Below are 19,751 nucleotides of genomic sequence, written 5' to 3' on the forward strand. Positions count from 1 at the left end.
TTATGAACAGAAGTGTACTGACGCGGCATCCATCATGGCTTATTCCATAATGGCCTACAATAATACCATTCATACAACAACAAATCTCACGCCTTTTGAGGTCGTTTTTGGCCACACTTGTTCGAGTCAAGTCTTCGATTGTGACTTTGAGAGGTCTTTCACTCAACAACTCATAAAGGACCATAATAAAAGGATGAAATATCTCTACGCGTACATATGTGAAAACGCTTTAGCAAAGAAGGAAAAGGCTAGACAGGTTAAGGGTGGTGAAGGTGAACCAAGCTTTGAAATAGGTGATGTAATTTTTGCTAAGGACGTCAATAAAAGAAAGGCAAAGGATAAGGATAGATATCACAAGGCAATAGTAATAGGCAAACCGGTTAGAAATGTCGTACCAATACGTATAGGCACAAGGGAAACTAAGGTACCCATTAAAAATATTAAACGTCCTCCGCAGGTGCTGGCTGGCCCTGACATGGACGATGTTGATACATGGCGTGCAGAATCTACAACTTCAGGACATAGATAAAAACCCGGGTATTTTACCCGTTAAACTGGGTCAGGCACATCGACAGGAGAGCACATGGACTATCGTAAAGGTGTTAGACCTAAGTGGCATCGAAGATGACTTCATTTTACATTCTAAAAAGTTTAAGGAATTCGATAAACTGATTGATAATAATAAACCTTATGAAAATGAGTTTTATAACGCTAAATTACAGGCTCAAAACTTGCACAACATAACTATACAAAAGTTTAAACAAATAATGCCATTTAGCAGAGTTAGGAGAGGCCTTCTGAATCCTCTCGGTTCTATGATCAAAGTAATTACCGGAAACCTGGATCACGATGATGCTTTACGATATGACAAATTGATCTCCCAAATGAAGGGAAATGAAATTAAAAGGGAACACCAAATGTCTATTATTCTAAAAATGGTGAATACTATAATTAACAATACTGAAACCCTACAAAATAATTCTTTCATAATAGATGAACGCCTCAAACGAGTAGAGAGGTTAGTTAAACACATAGCTACTAAGGAAAATAATTCAATCTATGCGGTATATGTATTAAACATGTATCATTTATTCATGAACACTTTTTATTCAATTTATCTCACGATAAGTGAAATTGAAACATCACTGGCACTAAGTAAGGTATCAGTACTTCATCAGTCTATATTAAACTCCGACGAACTCTTGAATGTTTTAGAATCTATAAGTACGGTCAATAAATTGGTGTACCCTATTAGTGTAGATAATTTAGTTAATATAGAAACTACTTTTAATGTTAAGGCGTATATTAAGAAAAATCAGATTACGTTTGTAATGGATGTTCCCCTAACTGATGGTTATATGTACAATTATTTCAAATTATATTCCATACCTATATTCAATTCAATCCGAAATCTCACATCAGTAATAATACCCAAATATCCTTACCTTTTGGCGAATGGTTTGAAATACCTACCCTTAGACAAGCACTGCGAGGAAATAGCTGCTGAACAGTTCCTGTGTGGGGAAGATGACATAGTTACTTACCCTGAGCCCACTTGTATCGAGCATTTGATGAAATTTGAAGATAACCTGACGCTCTGCAAGCTGCATGCCGTAGATATAGAAGATGTTAAAATTCAGCGTATCGGACCTAAGAATTGGATAATATTTAGCCGAACCAACCACATCATGACAGAGAAATGCCAGGCCGACGTCAATCGAATACAGCTACGAGGAACTTACCTTCTAACTACGGATGAAAGATGCGATCTCTACTTCGAAGACCTGAAGTTAGACCGGCGGCAATCTTCAATGGCTGACAACCGTCTTAGAATTACTCCAATAACTAGTTTACCAGACTTGCAGAAAATAAACGTTAGTACCGAAGTAAGTGTTAACATCAAGGGCGTTAATTTGGACAATCTCAAGCAACTCTCTAGTGATCTAAAAAGTGTTAGTGCAACCAGTGAAACAAATAGTGAAAGCGTAATCGTAGACACGAATAGTGTTAGTCTAGCAACTATTGTACTTTATATAATTATAGCGTTAAGTTGTGTAAGTTACATCCTATGGAAACTTAAGGTTTTTCGAAATCATCGTGACTCTAAATCGTCAGGTGATTTCGAACTTGAGGAGGGAGGAGTTATGTCAGCCCAGCCCTTAAGGACTGTAGGCACTATAGCCGTGAATGCTTGATCAGCACATCAAGGGTGGCATAATTCCTGGAACCTCTGCATAGATAAGCACTTAGCGTAAGACTAGTTTAAGCACAATTGACATTCGTGTCGCGCATCCAACTTTGTACGCACGTCTCACATAGTTAATAAAAGTAAATTAGTGAAGTACAATCTAATTTTTGTCTTTTTAAAAAACTAATCCCCTGCTCCCTAAACTTGACTACGTGTTTCCTTGAAAACAATGACAGGCAGAATCTGTTATTGTATAAATTCTGAGAAGATAAAACTGTTGCATTCGGCGCGAATTCAAGTATGTCAGCTGATATAACATAACGTCATTTTTCTTTTTTTTTTTGCGTTTCATTACTTCAGTAGCAAAAGAAAAATCCGTCGTTGAATTTTCCTTTTGTTTTAAACATTTGTAAGACTTTACAAAGTGATTAACTAAAAATATTATCAATTAATAAAAATAACATACAAAATTAGTCCGTATTTTTTAATTTCATAATGATATAAAATATTAAATGTTTACCAAATGTCTCAACGGAACGCAAGACCCAAAGTCATTCGTTCAATCATGCACCCCTCTAATATGTCTATTATTATCTATGGATTGATTTTCATCCAGATTGCAATGAACATCGGAAATTACCCGGTACCAAACGCCGAACTTCGATTTATCTGAATCGTTTTCAAGTCGCCGAAGTTCGGCGAATTAGCCGGTAGGCCCCCTGGATTCCAACTGGTGATCGCTCAGTGAGAGTCAAGTGTGTATGTGTGTTGCCTCTATAAGAGTATTATCTATTTTCAGTATAAATGTGAGCAGTGTGGGAAAGGTTTCCAAGTGAAGACGTTGCACGATGAACATCAGAACATACACAAGGGAGTCAAACCATTCACATGTGATATCTGTGGGCAAGCTTTCCACATGAGAAGGTATTTCAGTCTGTATGGCATTTAAATGAGTGACTCATTTAAAAGCCACGCTCTTGGTGTAGCATTCTCCGTGCTATTTTTTAAAGAAAAATAGGGCAGCGGTTTCCCTCTTGCCTTCCGCAGTACTCTGTCTGACGCGAGTGGGACGGCGCCCAGAGTTGTCTATTTCAAAGCCGTACCAGGACTCCTGTCCTCCGCTTCTAAATAGTGCTGACAGTTACCACTGCCCTCTGTCAAGTTCCAGGTTACAATGCCTGTGACTCACCTCTTCAGCTTTTTTTGCCAAAATTTGAAGAAAATATTCTGTCATTCAAATGTTCCATCACCGACTTGCTTCTCAAACGGGGAACGCCAATGAGTTAATCTTATGTGCAATTTTCACCAACACAGTTGATTCGTGACTCGTCCACTGTAGACGGCGATTCAGCTAACCCATCACCTATTACGTCTTTTAACCATAGACTTCGTGTGTAGTACACACTAAAATTTATTTTATAATATGGCAACACCGCTTTCTATTCTTTCTTCTACCCTTTGACCATTATGGCGATGGGTGTTGCATTTCCACCTTTTTGTAAATTTTAATTAAATACAGTTCATTACTAAATATTCAAGCATGTGTTTTACTTATATTTAATACCAGCGACGCACACTTAGATTTTGTGCTTAATTCAATAAAATGGCACTAAACTTGCCATGTTATTTGGGTACTTACATTGGAAGTACCTATATATTTTTCGACTAATAATTTAGGAATCATTTTTATCCATAGAGAGGTATTTTCCACAACATAAACTTGTAACTTTGTGGCACAATTTTTTTACGTCACCATCCAATGGCAGTCTGTAATATTTTTTCTAAACCACTAATGTACCGTTTCTCACATTTTCAGATATGTTCATAAACATCGAATGAAAGTTCACCCTGTTGCTATCAGTGGGTTGAACAGGTTCATTTGTTTGAGTTGTTCTCAACCTTGTGATAATAAGACTGCTTTGAATGAACATATGTTTTTGGTAAGGAGTTTTACTTAGATAAATTATAGACGGGAGTTACCTGGCTAGCTTTATCAACACAGCTGCACACTCATAAAAAAAATCAACGTCTCTATAAATGTCTACCAAAACTCATGAAGTGTCCGCAGAGGGGAACGTGTACGTTTGGCAACTCCCGTTTATAATGTCTCTGAGAATTTTTATAAGGCTACACCTCGGCAACCCTGGTTTCAGGGTTATTATTGAGCTGCCAAAGGCTCCTGACAAGGCTGATGTAACTACGTACCTACTTACATAAGTAAGTAGTAACCGGGACTAACAGCATAACGTGCCTTCCGGAGCCTTTGGGTCAATCAGGGGATCTGCCTGTAATGTCCTAACCCCAACTAAAGTTTTTTTTTTGTGATATGTGTGTGTAATAATTAAATTTTTGTATGGAGTGTTCGAGGTGTACTACGAGCATTCAGATTGTCTAAAACGAGCATTATTACCTAACCTTTAAGCAGATAAGACCAGAGTACAATAAAGAACAAAAGCAGCCAGTTCCCCAATTAAAGAGTTTCTGCAATGGGAACATTCGCACTTTGTGAACATCCTCGGGAAGGGTACCCTCAATGCAGCAACTCGATGCGAAGTTTTAAAATGGATTTGGGGATAGATGATCAGCTCATCTCCAGCAGCAGAACGCATTCTATGTTTTTTATTTACCCACCATCTAAAGTATACAGGGTGTAAGTGACATCGTAACGAAAACTTCAGACTTTGATTCTGAGTTGATCTCAAGTGGAATTTGTCGTCGCAAACGTATGGAACTGAAAATAATTTAAAAAACCACTGGAAAATTTTTTTTGACAGCGAATTTAGCGTAATATCAACTCTGAATCATGGTCTGAATCATCCTCCTTAATATTCGTTACGATCTCACTGACACCCTGTATTTAACCAAATCTTAATCCATTATTATTTGTCTCAGGAGCACGGAGTAGTAACACAATTCCTATGTGATATATGCGGGAACACATTCAGTTCAGCCCATAATTTGAAGTTGCATAAATTATTGCATTTGGAAGTCAAACCGCATAGCTGTAGGTAAGTTACCAATTCATACACGGTCCTACCAGTAAAAAATATTCAAATTCAAAAACATCTTTATTCAGTAGGAAAAACATAGTTACAATGGTAAAAGCCACGCACAATTTTGTCGAATTAGGTATTTGATATTTAAATCAAATTTTGCTTAGCCGTCAAATAAGACTAACGTCGAGTATAATGCCTACACATTATATATTGGTTATTCTTATGAGGAAGCACAGGCTGCATTAAAATTTGCTCCATACAAACTTATTTCCATACAAACTTTTATCTCAAAAAATCGTATGGTGTATAAATACATAATCAAAACGAAATACTTTTAATTTCTTTTCGTACGCGAGATTTCAGCCGGTTTATTTGGGCTTTGTAACGGCAACATTTGATTTAAAAAGGTTGTTTTCACGAAGAAGAAGATAGACGTTGGCAAGGCCTTTTTTCGACCAGCAGGTTATAATTGCACAAGACGACCTTTTAATATCGCGCAGCTCCGTGCGTCGTAAAGTTTGCGTACGAGTGGAGTGCAAAGTTGAAGTTTGAACTATTTTCTCATACTTGTATTGCGCGCGTTTCGCGCTCACTTGGCGCTTCCAACCTCATTCTTCTATTCCGTGGTTGTTTTACATCGGTAATTGTGACCATACAATATTTCAGTACATGCAACAAAACCTTTCCGCTGCGGCACCAGCTGAGGCGGCATCAGGAGGTACATAGCGGGGAGCAAAAGTACGTCTGTGATGACTGCGGGCAGAAATACTCCCGGAGGAACTCACTTCTGTCACATATTATAAGGTGACCACTTTTCTGACTTTTATATACTGACATCTAAACAGATACATTCACTTGCTCTAAGGAGTTTTTCTAAAAAAAAGTACAAACCGTCATGGTTCAACAAAAACGAGGTATGATCTGTTGATTCGGTACGGAACGGTGTTGTTTAAGCGAAAGAGTTTGTGGTTGTAGGAGATAATTATAATCTGAATTCCACTAATGTTTACAGTAACAAATGTTAAAGTTCATAAAAAATGTTAGTAAAATGTTAAAATTTTCGGAGTGCACCCGACGTCGACAGCTCCGCGTAATGCACTGGCGATTAAAAATTAATATAATTAAATCAGCGCATTATAAATCTAATGCGCTAGCTATTTGATCACGTGTTCGGTAGCATTAGACCAAACATGCTCAAAAGTGAAGTCCTCCGAAGCACGGAATCGTCTTACGTTTTTTGGACAATCAGGTTAAGTTTGCCATGTCCTTACCAAGCAAAGGACAGTCTCAAAAAGTTATTTCGACCCGGGAATTGAACACGGACCACCGGAGCGAGGGCCTAACGCTCTAACCACTACGGAGGCTGTGTTTCTTCCAGTACCTAAACTAATATTTGAATTATTGTTTTCAGGGCACACCAAAAGTGTTTAAAATGCAATAAGAAGTTTAAGCTGTCCATAAATCTGACGAAGCATAAGAAGAAATGCCAAGCAGTATGTAGAAGACCTGAAAACGAAGACACAAAAAATACAAATTGATGTTAGATATAATAAAGAATTGTGCTCACGATCCGGAGGTCCCCGGGTTCGAATCCACAAACAAACGGTGGGGACAAATCACAAAAATCACTATGTGATCCCTAGTTTGGTTAGGACATTACAGGCTGATCACCTGATTGCCCAAAAAGTAAGATGATCCGTGCTTCGGAAGGCACGTTAAGCTGTTGGTCCCGGTTACTACTTACTGATGTAGTAGGCGTTACATGAGCCATGTCAGGGGCCTTTGGCGGCTCTATAATAACCCTGACACCAGAGTTGAAGAGGTTGGTAATTCACCTCACAACCCACACGATAGAAGAAGGAACGCACACGGGAGAATAAAATATGTATGTATATTTGTAATATGTGTGTTTGTCGTAAAATTTTGGGAGGGTTTTATAAATTTCTGCCTAACGTATAGTACGGCAACTCTCCGCTGCTTACCACCATTTAGGTTTACCTCTCACATTGCATTTGCATTTAGATAATATGAATTCAATGGTGCTAATTCCTGTGGACGCCTGTCATTTTCTTATCCACCGAAAAGGAAAGGGACGTGTAATCGACAGGCATAAAATTTATGGAAAACACGTCAGTTTTAGGCACAAACCTAAAAAAAACCTTTACATTGGCTAATAACCCGACATAATTAAGTTGGCAGTACACGTAAAACGGTTTGCATACCAGCGAGATGCCAATTTGATTCGCCCGGGTTATTCATTCATTCACTCATTCAGTTGTCAATCATCCGATCCTTTCCTTTTCAGCGGATAAGAAAATGTCAAGTATAACTTAAAATTAAATTAGATGGTGTCTACAGAAATAAGCACTATTATTTTGTGAATTGGTATACTTACAACATTATAAACTGATTGATAATGAAATAAATAATTGTATATGAAAATCTGTATGATTTTATTCTTTCCTGGTTGGCTGTTTTGAGTCTTAGGCCGGGTTTCCACTGACGCGGAGATGTGCGGATTTGAACAATCGCAAAGTTCGAGAGAGCGAAAAACGAAGACGCTCTGTCACTCTCTCCCTCACGGTGATTGGTCGATTCCTGCACATCTCCGCACAGCTCCGCGTCAATAGAAACGCAGCCTTTAGCCTGTCCAGAATGTATAATACAAAGTACCTACATACTATGTGCACAGAATATAACTAACAATAAAGAAACATTTATTACTACAATAGGCTACTTGACAACCATAAAACACTCAAAAAGAAAGTTTTCTTTGGAGTTTGTATGGAAATACTTTTCTGTGACGTCGTCAATAAAAGGGCAAAAGCGTCGTACTCATTGTTTCTTTTGATTTCTATTTCTAGATTAGCATTTTATAATTTTTCTTTGACACAGTCAAGTAGGTACTACCTACCCTATTTAGGCACTTATGTATATGTGTAAGTGTATGTATGATGTCTGAAGAAAAAAAAATGTTCATATAAGGAAGCAGAATATATAAAATTAAGTATATAAAGTAATCGTTTTCTCACATGGAGGGAGTAAAAATAAAATAAAATTTCCTGGAATTTCACGGATGATTCACTCATATAGAAAAAGATTTCGGCCTGTAGGCGACGGGGACAATGTCAACCGCGCCCCTCGCGCACCTGACTTCAAACCCCTCCCCCCCCATGCCTATGACAGCTTAGTGACATTGATATTTAATTTTTACAATGTTAAGAGCCGTCGTTTGGCACGCATGCGCACAAGCTGTTTCTTTGTTGGTGAAGTTTTCGTGATATTTTTCTATGCTACTTCGTTTTAAGTGCGCCAAGTTAAGCTTTGCTCCTCCACCTTTGCGTCGAGAATATACAGCGACAATATCCAGAAGCTTCATTGTGTTTTCGACCCTAGAGACTTTACCTTGTGATTTTTTTATTAATCGTAATGATTTTTTGAATAACTCGTATGAGATTTACTATAAAAGACGCCATACAGACAATACAAACATTTATAAAATTCAAAAATAAAAGTTATAAATAAAAAAACAATGATTTCTTTAATAATCCACATACCTACAACAAAACACTTTACAGCTACGAAAAGTTACAACTGATTAGATATTGCCTTTGGGCAAAGGCTCAAAGTTTAAACAAAAACTATTTAAATGCCAAATTCAACTGCACCCCGTCTATCCCTAGAAAAAAATCTATGGAGTCGATCGCCTGATACTGATACGTAGTTTTCTTTTAGTCTCTGGGGGCTGTGGCTGTCATTGACAAGTACGCCTAGCGATAATTGTGTTGTATTGTATTGTGCTTTGTAATATTACTGAAATAACTTATTTTTCTTATATTTATAAATAATTTTATAGCCATGAATTACATATGTCGTTTATGTCTCTCAGTCGATTATGAAAATGTTCACAACTTGTTTGATAACAGTATTATGTTGGCGAAAATACAAACGTGTTTGAAACTTGAGGTATGTTTTGTTATTTTTATTCTATTATAAACTAACAACCATTGCTTGGAAAGATGATTTAGAAAGATGAGAAGATTGGCTTATAAGTATTAGGTTATATTACTGGGTTTCCGCCCGCGACATCGTCTGCTAACGCGCCACGTAATTTTCCTACAAATTCACGTCTGTGAATTAACACCAAATCTTTGTTCACTCTTACATTACGGGCGTGTAGTAAGAGTTTTAGGTCTGTCAGCCTACCAAATGTTTTCTTGTTTTAACTTTTTTAAATCTGTTGTTCCATACAAACTTTACCATCCTAATTTTTTTATTAAAACTATAAACCTACCTATATCCTCGTAAGGCCCGGATTTCCAGACACAATAGTTAAACAATGGGATTTGGATTTTAAAAGGACTTTGGGCCTTACGACCATATAACAAAAAAAATCAAAATGGTATAGGTATTTATACTTGCACTTTTTAATGTAGGTGTGCTATTAATTTTCTATACCTGAGGAGGTTAAAAAGCTCTCATCAAAGCAATTCATCTAAAAAAACAATATTGCTATGAGATTATGACATTTGTTTCCATTACACACTTACTTTTATATGCACAAGGGGATAATACGTAGCTTTATTTATTTATTATGGTGCATCAGCAGTACACAAACAAACACAAAACAAAGTACACATATGAAAAGTTCCGATATGTCTGCCAATGATAGGCGCATACAAGACTGAGTAACAATTTTTTTCAAGTAAGTAGGTTAATAAGGTGGCAGGAAGAGTTGTCACTATGAATAATGTCACTGATTTCACTCACAAGCACTAATCTTTGAATATAAACTAAACTTTTTAATTGTTTCAGTTGACAAAAGCTGAATGCCTACCGAACCTAGTATGTGTAAAATGCATAGAAAAAGTTGAAGATATTTACAGATTTAATAAAATAGTTGCTCAAAATCAGAACACTTTATATACACATATGAGAAAAGGACCAGAATCATTGAATTTGTTTTATTCTAGTTTTAAAAATTACAAATATGTAGTACCAATAGAAAATATAAATGTGAAGTTAATAGATGCTGGAACTAAAGAGCAATTGATTAAAATTGAAGAGAATAATCATGAAGAAATGACTGTTGACTATTTAGATGTAAATTTTGACTATTATCATAACGAGAATGATAATGGACAGAAGTCTGTTGAACAGATAAAAAATGAAACTAAATCCAATATTAAAAAACAAAAAACTAAAGATACAAGAAAAAATATAACCGTAAAGATTAAAGATGAGGAAAAGGAAACATCTCAGTCAGACAGTGATACAAACAATGAAGAAGATGAAATTTCAAAAGCTTCTAATTACGAATTTAAATGTCTGACATGTTTTGAAGTATCTGAAAATAGAAAAGCTCTATTAAGACATTACCGAACTGCCCATAAACCGGAAACTACAGATAAGGATGAAGATATTGAAGATTTTATAATAAATGATGGTGCAGACAAATATAGGTGTGGCAAATGTGAGAATGATAAAATGTTCACAAGTAAGGCAGCTGTTGTGAAGCATTTAGAAGGTGCCCACAAACAAAACCGGCCTTATATTTGCAATTTGTGTGGTAAGCATAGTTTTATTTACTGTTAGTGTGCAAAAATCCTTCGTGGTAAGTGATTAGGATGATGAGCTCATGATCTGGAGGTCCAGCTTGATTACCATTAGGGACAGTGTAGAGGTTGGAGTGTACCTGAGGGGTACTATGAGTTGGGATTTAGAAAAAAAATAATCGATTTTGTATGAGCCATGGACATAGCTGATTTTTGTATTCATGTATTTATGATGCAGAGATTTTTTTTTCTTCGTTTAAACTTCTAATTTCATGGATAACAGACATATGTATCTTTTATTTTTGTTTTTGGGTATAAATGATAACCCTTTTTATTACACCAAGGTACAATTAGAACTTCCACCCATTATTATTCTGATCAAAAAAAAAGAGAAGCAATATAGATAAGAACATTATTCCATACTTAATATGATCCAAATATCAAGCAACATTTAGTTTTATATACATATGCTTCTGCCATTACATTACATTTTTGAATATATATGCACCCTAGAAATTGGAAAATAGGTAATTATCACGTTAAAATTGAACAACGCCATATCGTCTGTTTGGTGAACGTCAATTGGAAAGTCTCTCATTGTCTATGGTTATGCATTTATATAATGTTAGCAAAAATAAACAAATGTTTGTTCCAGGTCGCACGTACAAGGAAATTCACGACATAATTCGCCACATCCGTGCCCATACCAATGAAAAACTGCATTGTTCATTCAAATGTGGTTACAGCACTGGATATTCAGCTGCGTTGAAGGTGCATGAGAGAGTTCACAGGGGTGATTTTAAGGTGAATAGTTATAATATTTCTAGTGTATTGATATTGCTATCCTTGTCTCGGGCGCATATGTCATCTGAATACAGAGCAAGACAAAGAGTCTGTCAATACAGGACAGTAAACCATAAACATAAACCAGCCATAAACTTTAAAAAGTGAAGTGAAGACAAATAGTCAATACAGGATGGTATCCCTGGGCATGGGTTCTATGTTACACTCCCTAGGACTGGGTTCTGAACTCAGCCACCATCTCACTCCGGTCTGAGTAAGAGGGCAGAGAAGAGGACTGTTCCCCTAGGGCCGTGTGTGTGTGTGTGCGTGTGAGTGGTGTGTGTGGTGTGTGCGTGTGAGTGGTGTGAGTGGTGTGTGTGGTGTGTGCGTGTGTGGTGTGTGTGGTGCGTGTGCGTGTGAGTGGTGCGTGTGCGTGTGAGTGGTGTGTGTGGTGTGTGTGGTGTGTGCGTGTGTGGTGTGTGTGTGTGGTGAGTGTGTGGTCTTGTATGAAATCAAAACCTAAGGCACAAAGCCAAGGGAATTTTATACCACAACTCATAAAAAAACTTGTCTTGTCTTGTTGTTTGTGTTATGTAAGTTTGTTAATGTGGCGTCCAATATGGAAATAAGTGCTCTAGCCATAGAGGCAGCCAATCAGCTCGCGACACCAAACACTTCAGGACCCCGATACCGACCCCGCCGGCGTGGACGGCGATTTCCCTCATTCAGCGCTTATCGCTATCGACCTACTACAGTCGAATTAATTCTTTCAAATATTCTTCCTCTCAGACGACGTCCTGAGCCGAGGTTCGCGCCTAACTGGGCACCTTCAGGCTTGTTGTCTTAAACGTTGTACCGGGTGAGAGCCTTCAGCGCTCCCCATTTGTCCGGCCAAGTTGTTAATGCCATCTGCGGCAAATCTACAATAAGTCACGTCAAAAGAAAAAAAAAGAAATAAATGTTTTCTTTCTTTCTTTTTTCTTTCTTTCTTTCTTTCTATACAAAACTACTCAAATTACATTTGTCACCTGAGAGGCCCCTATAACGGTGTTATTTTAATTTCAGTATAAGTGTGAACATTGTGGGAAAGGTTTCCAAGTGAAGACATGGTACGATGAACATCAAAACATACACAACGGACTCAAACCGTTCTCATGTGACATCTGTGGGCAAGCTTTTCATTTGAAGAGGTATTTAAACCGCTTAAAACTTTTGACGGCTATTTAAGAGTGTAGGGACCCTAGTTTAGTTTCTATCCGGTACCTAGATGGCGTACGGTCACGAGTACTAGTTAGTTAGTTAGTTAGTGGGCTCTGTTTTCCGCATTTAGACTCTAAGGTGGCCCATTATGCGTGTAATTGTTGACTACGTAAGCCAACCTAACTCCTTCCAGAAGCTCAGAAGCCTCCTGGGGTTTTCACAGGCTTCGCGGAGCGACCCCATTCCTTTGAGGATTTTTGCCCGTTGTGCTGACACTCCCGTGCATTCCAGGATTACATGGGGGGCAGTTTCTTCTGCGTCCAGACAGCCTCTGCAAAGTGGGCTGTCCGTTATCCCTAAGTTAAATAGGTGCTTGTTGAGTGGGCAGTGAGAGTCACGAGTACTAATATGTACATACATTTTGAAACCATATCACATTAACTTTAAGACCGTAATCCTCATTAAATGTCAAATATGATAGTGCGACAGGGTTCTAAAGTGAGTACATGTACTTATGACTGTACGTGTAGCGGGTTCAGTGTAAAACGAAAATAAATTAGTCTTTTCCCCATTTATCATTATTTCTGAGGCTTCATTTTATTTGTGCCACATGAGGTAAAATAATAATGTATTTTCTTTAAATTACTGATTAAATAGGTATATAATATTCCCACGAGGAGCTCGGTGGCGCAGCGGTAAACGCGCTCGATCCAAAGTACAATGTAGTGGCAGAAGCATATTTAAAAATAATTGTTCCTTGATATTTGGATCACATTACCTTCCTACCTATATTGCTTCTCTTTATTTTGATTTTGAAAAAACAAAGATAAAAGATGCATATGTCTATTATCAATGAAATTAAAAGGTTAAACGAAGAAAAATATTTACAGCGCTATCTATATTGTGTTTGAGGAATATAGCTTCGAAAGTCTCTCATTGCTTGTTTACTATAGCGTCCATTGGAACGGCAATGCAGGACGGAAGGGGCAAGTCACAGGGACTGTAACCTGGAACCTGACAGAGGGCAGCAGTAACTGTCAGTACTATTCAGAGGCGGAGAACAGGAGTCCTAGTACGGCTTTGAAATAGACTACTCTAGGCGCCATCCCACTCGCGTCAGACAGAGTACTGCGGGGCGGAAGGCAAGAGGGAAACCACTGCCCTATTTTTCCCTAAAAAAGTAGCATGGAGGAAAATGCTACACCGACAAGAGCGTGGCTTTTAAATTGAAGATGATGATGTCCATTGGAAATCATCTTTATTATTTGTTTTCTAAACCACTTCTTCTTTTTTGCGAGTCGATGGCGATCGATACAAAATTTTTGCTGACCAATATTTGGCCACGCTTACGGCATTGTCAGTGGCTTCGTAAAGGTCTTTAATAGTGCAGGTGTTAGGGCACTTAGGACAGCACACAAGGTGAGCCATATATTGTGGTGATACTCCACACTCGCAATCATCGCAACCATCAACCAGGTATCCCCACCTGCAGAGATTATCCTTGCAGCGGCCAACCTGTGTCCGGAGCCTATTTAAAGACTTCCATGTGGGCCACGCTAAACCAACAAAATACAACTTATATTTTCAGATATGTGTATAAGCATCGAACGAAAGCCCATCCTGGTGCTGTCAGTGGCCCGAACAGGTTCATTTGTCTGAGTTGTTCCAAACCTTGCGATAATAAGACAGCCTTGAATGAACATATGTTTCTGGTAAGGATACACTAATATGACTAACACTAGATAACACTAATAAGACACTAGTAAGATGATCCGTGCTTTGGAAGGCACTTTAAGCCGTTAGTCCCGGTTACTACTTACTGATTTAAGTAAGTAAGAAAAAGAAAGAAAGAAAGAAACATTTATTACTTCCGGACACCACAGACACAGACAGACAGGTACATTACCGTTACGTTGCGTTATTAGGTAGGCAAGTATTCGTTACATGAGCCATGTCAGAGGCATTTGGCGGCTCAATAGTAACCCTGACACCAGGGTTGACGAGGTTGGTACTCCACCTCACAACCCACACGATAGACGAAGAAGTCCGCATCTGGGTAGAAGCCTCCTCCGTTTTGCGGTACACTTTCTAGTCCTGCAACAACCCACGAAGCAAGAGAAGTGTCAGGATCGAAGCAAATGGAATTCCATAGTCTCTGCTTACCCCGATGGGAAATAGGCGTGAGTTTATGTATGTATGACACCTCATTGTGTACACTTACATCAGTAAGTGGCTTAATAATAACCAAGACCGACTGCTTATCGTGTCTTCCGAAGCATCATAATCATTATCACCTTACTTCATCTTCATCATTTTTTTGATCATATTACTTTCGGACAATCGAGTGATCAGACTGTAATAACCATATTATAAGCACAGCAGGAGAAAGACAAGAGATAATGTCTCTTTCGCTGATCACTCCGTCTCTAATGAATGGTTTCGAAAGAAAAGAAGCTAAAGGCGTTTTAATTTTTTTTTATTTCCTCCCAGCCCAGGATCGAAGCTACATTTAATCTGGGGTGGGGGGGATAGAAAAGCTACATCGAAGCAATACATCTAAATAGAAATATTGCAATTTGACAGTTGCTCATGTAAAAGTAAGTGCGCAATGCATACAAATGTCAAATAGCAATATTGCTTTTTTAGATGAATTGCTTTGGTGTGGTCTTTTTAACCCCCCAGATTGTAATTAATTATTATTTGTCGCAGGAGCACGGAATAGTAACACAATTTTTATGTGATATATGCGGGAACACGTTCAGTTCAGCTGACAATTTGAAATCGCATAAATTAATTCATTTGGAAATCAAACCGCACAACTGCAGGTAAGTTAACAACAGTACATTGGTATTACTCATTGATGTAAAATTATGTTACTATAGGGCTTACGAATAAAATAAAGTGTTTTTTTTTTTTAACTTTGAAAAAAGAACACGAAAATTTTTCTGCTGGAGCATTTGTCAGCCAAGCAAAGTTCAATTGAACTACTTGATAATTGGATTCAATTTTGCATAGTTGTAAAATACTTAAACACACTTTCACTGCTTATTTATTTTTTATTGGTAAGACCGACAGTGTATGATGTGTATTTATGAACATCCTTAAGAGGAAGCGCAGGCTTCATTTCACTCCATACAAACTTTTCTCTTATTTCTTCCCATGTTTTTTTTTCCATACAGTATAATAATCTTAAAAAGAAATGGTATAACGCCAGTATTTAGGCTACCTAAGTTTAGAACCGTGTCACAATGGTGTTAATTCCTGCAGACGCCATCTAATTTAATTTTAAGTTATATCTGTCATTTTCTTATCCACTGAAAATGAAAGGGACGGGCAATCGACAGGTATAAAATTTGTGGAACACACGTCAATTTTAGGCAAAAATCTAAAACAACCCTCGAAAAATTTTACATCAGCCAATAACTCAACAGAATTAAGTTGACAGCACACGTCAAACGCGTTGCATACTAGCGAGATACCTATTTGATTCGCCCCGGGCATTCATTCATTGACTCATTCGTTTGAAAATTACGAGCCGTTTTCATCTGTCCTTTTACTTTTCGGCAATTAAGATGACAGGTATACAGGAATAGGCTAGTTTCCAACTAGTCAAATCAGTTACTTTTTATTACACGTCAAAACACGAAATTACTATGGAATTTGTTTGAACACTGTGACGTCATAGAAAAACGTGATGAAATGTCAGATTTATTTTTACGTTTTTCTTGTTTAAATTTCATAAATAAATTAAATAGATAAAAGAAAATTTTATTCGTTAGTTTTACATGTGTCTTTATTTAGTAATCAGAATTTCATAATTTATCTTGAACGTAGTACGCGACCCAATTAGTATAAAAGCTGGTTGATGGAGACAGAGGGTGTAAGCATTAAAACAGCAGGGCTTCACAGACGAACACTATAATTGTCTTGTAAACACTTGTTGTTAACACGTCACAAATATAAATGGAATTGTACTGAGGTCTAAGATTACATTGAGAGAGAATATAAAAATTATCGATGTATGAACGGCAAACATAATTGCAGAGAGATAATAGGAAGAAGTAAAACGTCACCTAGTTTGACATTATGGTAAAGGGTTGCCATATTTAACAATTAGCACCATTAACTAAATATAAAATACGCAATGGTGCTAATTCCTGTAAATACCATCTAATTTTATTTTAAGTTATATCTGTCATTTTCTTATCCGCCGAAAAGGAAAGGGACGGGTAATCGACAAGCATAAAATTTATGGAACACACGTCAATTTTAAGCACAAATCTAAACCAACCGTCTAAAAATTTTACCATGTCAATAACCCGACACAGCTAAGTAGACAGCACGTCAAACGGATTGCATACCAGGGACGTACCGTTTGATTCGCCCGGGTTATTCATTCATTTACTCATTCTTCCTAAAATTAAGAGCTGTGAATCATCCGTCCCTTTCCTTTTCGACGGATATGAAAATGACGGATATAACTTAAAATAAAATTAGGCGGTGTCTGGATTAATCGGGGCCTATGTCAATATACATACTTTTGACGTGACCATACAATATTTCAGCACATGCAACAAAACCTTCTCGACTCGGGACCACCTGAAGCGGCATCAGGTGTCACACAGCGGGGAGCGACCGTACGTCTGTGACGACTGCGGCAGAAAGTACTCCCAGAGAAGCTCCCTGATGAAACATATGAGGTGATAATTTTGTCGTCTTATTAGCCAAGCAAACAAGCGTCTTTTTGAAAAAACAATCTCATTGTGATCATGGTATAAGAAAACTAGGTATGTTCAAAAGTGACAGCTAACATTTCAAGGTTAGCCCAGCTGACGTCATCCCGCCCTGCGTTGCCAATTCTTAAAAAAATAAATTATCCAAAACCAATGTTTTTATATTAACTTTGCAGGGAAATTTTGAACGATTTTATATATGTGACAAGAAATAGTAATTAAATACATTAGTCAGTAATTCACTTAATTTTCAATAATAAAATTTACGTCCTTGGAATGTTGGAGATACCAATTTAATGGTAACACTTACGTCATCAAAGGGCTAGCAATGGCGGCTTGTCATAGGATTGAGCATACCTGCGGTCTTAGCACCGTAAGCACGCGACTCTTTCTCGCCGCGACAGAGATCATCTGTCTTTTTCTGTGCAGTACTGTGAGAGAGAGTGTAACAAAAAACACACCAGATAGGGGTTAAAATGGCCACATCGAAGCAATTCATCTAAGAAAGCAATATTGCAATTTGACATTTGTATGCATTGCGCACTTACTTATATGCGCAAATGTCAAATTGCAATATTGCTTTCTTAGAAGAATTGCTTCGATGTGGCCATTTTAACCCCCATGTTTTCAAATAGGCGCTTACGTGGTTTTCGTTTTAAGACAACGACTTTACTAACTTTTATACTATGACCCTTTTCTGTCTTGTGCGGTATTTGCGCTCGTTATTTACGGACAGCTTCGGGCCGTCTGCGGCCCTGTGTGGCCGCGCGGTGCGAAGCGGTAACAGAGGTGAGGTGAGAAGGAAATCAAGCGTAGCGGTGCGGGGCAGAGCATTCCTTCTACACTTATTATTATTGTGTATTTTATGGTTCCGCCTAAAACTTTTTTTCCAGAACCTACCTGATTTAAGGGCTCCGGTTCCTGCGTAGACCTAATTTTATTTAAGTTACACCCGTGATTACCTTATCCGCCGAAAATGAACGGGACGGATGATTGACAACCGATAAAGAAAATTTTGCAATGAATGAATAACTCGGGCGCATTAAATAGGCAACTTGCTGATATGGAACCCGTTTGACGAGTGCTGTCAACTTCATTCTGTCGGGTTACCGATATAAAGTTTTGGGAGGGTGTTTTTTTCTGCCTGAAATAAACGTGTGTTCCATAAATGTTATGCCTGTCGATTACCCGTCCCTTTCCTTTTCGGCGGATAAGAAAATGACAGATATAACTTTAAATTTCGGTGTGTACAGTCATGAGCAATATAATTTACCCTCTTTAGGACTCTGTCGCACTAACATATTTGACATTATAGTGAGACTTACAGTTCAATTTGTCAAAAAAGTTAATGTGGCATGGTACCAAAGTGTATGGTGTATACATATTAATGCTCGTGACCGTACTGGAATGGACTAATTTGAATGATTGTTTTCAGAAAACACAACAAATGTATAAAATGCGACAAGAAGTTTACGCAGTCCGCACAGCTGATAAAGCATCAGAAGACATGCCAATCACAAACACAAACGGAGACGGACACAAGTACTTAAAAACTTAAAACACATTTAAATTATTTAAATATAAGTAGTTTTATTGCTTGCAATGGCCCTGATTCTTGTAGACTCCTAATTTTATTTTAAGTTAATAGTCATCACATTTTTTAAAAGTTTAATTGCCTAAAAATAAAAGAAAATGACAAGAATAACTTAACTGGAATCAGCATCATTAACTGCTTATTAGTGAAATACATAATTTTACATGAAAATTTGTATGATTTTATTCATTCCTTACTACTTGTAAAGCTTGACAAGCTAAGTCTGCACGGAACCCTCGCCGCGCCTGGCGCGTTTATATTGAGGGCTTCTACCAATGAGGGACTTTGAAGGCTACGCTCCTCAAAAACAATATAGATGGAGCTGTTCAGTTTTTCCTTCGTTTAACCTTCTAATGTCAGGGATAACAGAAATATGCATCTTTTAGCTTTGTTTTTGGGTATCATTGATGACCCTTGTTATAAACCTAGGTATAGGTAGCAAGTTAGCAACATATACATATAATCTGATCCAAATATAAACAACAATTATTTTTATAAATGCTTCTGGAGGAGCTTCGAACAATGGAATTCAATATCATTACCTACCGTAAACGTAAAAATATCATGAAGTCACCAACTTACGTAAGTTCTAATAGGAAATTTACAAAGAGTCAAAAGATTCCAAGAATATTTTTGCGGTCACGGTAATATAAGTCTGTTTTATAAAGCAAAACTAGGCGGCGTGGTTTGACGACCTTAGCC

The 19,751-nt window shown here is 37.6% G+C and overlaps 1 protein-coding gene across 4 annotated transcripts in view; it reads left to right on the forward strand.

The window, feature by feature from the left end:
• The window catches only part of LOC126377735 (zinc finger protein 883-like), a 35,914-nt gene extending 16,694 nt beyond the window's left edge, over positions 1-19,220 (forward strand). Inside the window, exons 1-8 of one of the 4 annotated variants that reach the window (XM_050025544.1) lie at positions 7,911-9,150; positions 10,000-10,753; positions 11,395-11,543; positions 12,588-12,712; positions 14,311-14,434; positions 15,432-15,547; positions 17,288-17,422; positions 18,891-19,220. In XM_050025544.1, the coding sequence (XP_049881501.1) occupies positions 9,043-9,150; positions 10,000-10,753; positions 11,395-11,543; positions 12,588-12,712; positions 14,311-14,434; positions 15,432-15,547; positions 17,288-17,422; positions 18,891-19,005 (1,626 nt within the window). In that variant the 5' untranslated portion in view covers positions 7,911-9,042 and the 3' untranslated portion in view covers positions 19,006-19,220. Of the gene's footprint in view, positions 1-2,987; positions 3,113-4,004; positions 4,129-5,080; positions 5,197-5,850; positions 5,989-6,595; positions 9,151-9,999; positions 10,754-11,394; positions 11,544-12,587; positions 12,713-14,310; positions 14,435-15,431; positions 15,548-17,287; positions 17,423-18,890 lie in introns of those variants that run through there. The other 3 variants (XM_050025543.1, XM_050025542.1, XM_050025541.1) reach the window with 3 other exon arrangements.
• Positions 19,221-19,751: the final 531 nt, after the last annotated feature.

Source organism: Pectinophora gossypiella, chromosome 24 (assembly GCF_024362695.1).
Source record: "Pectinophora gossypiella chromosome 24, ilPecGoss1.1, whole genome shotgun sequence".
Lineage (NCBI taxonomy): Eukaryota > Metazoa > Arthropoda > Insecta > Lepidoptera > Gelechiidae > Pectinophora > Pectinophora gossypiella.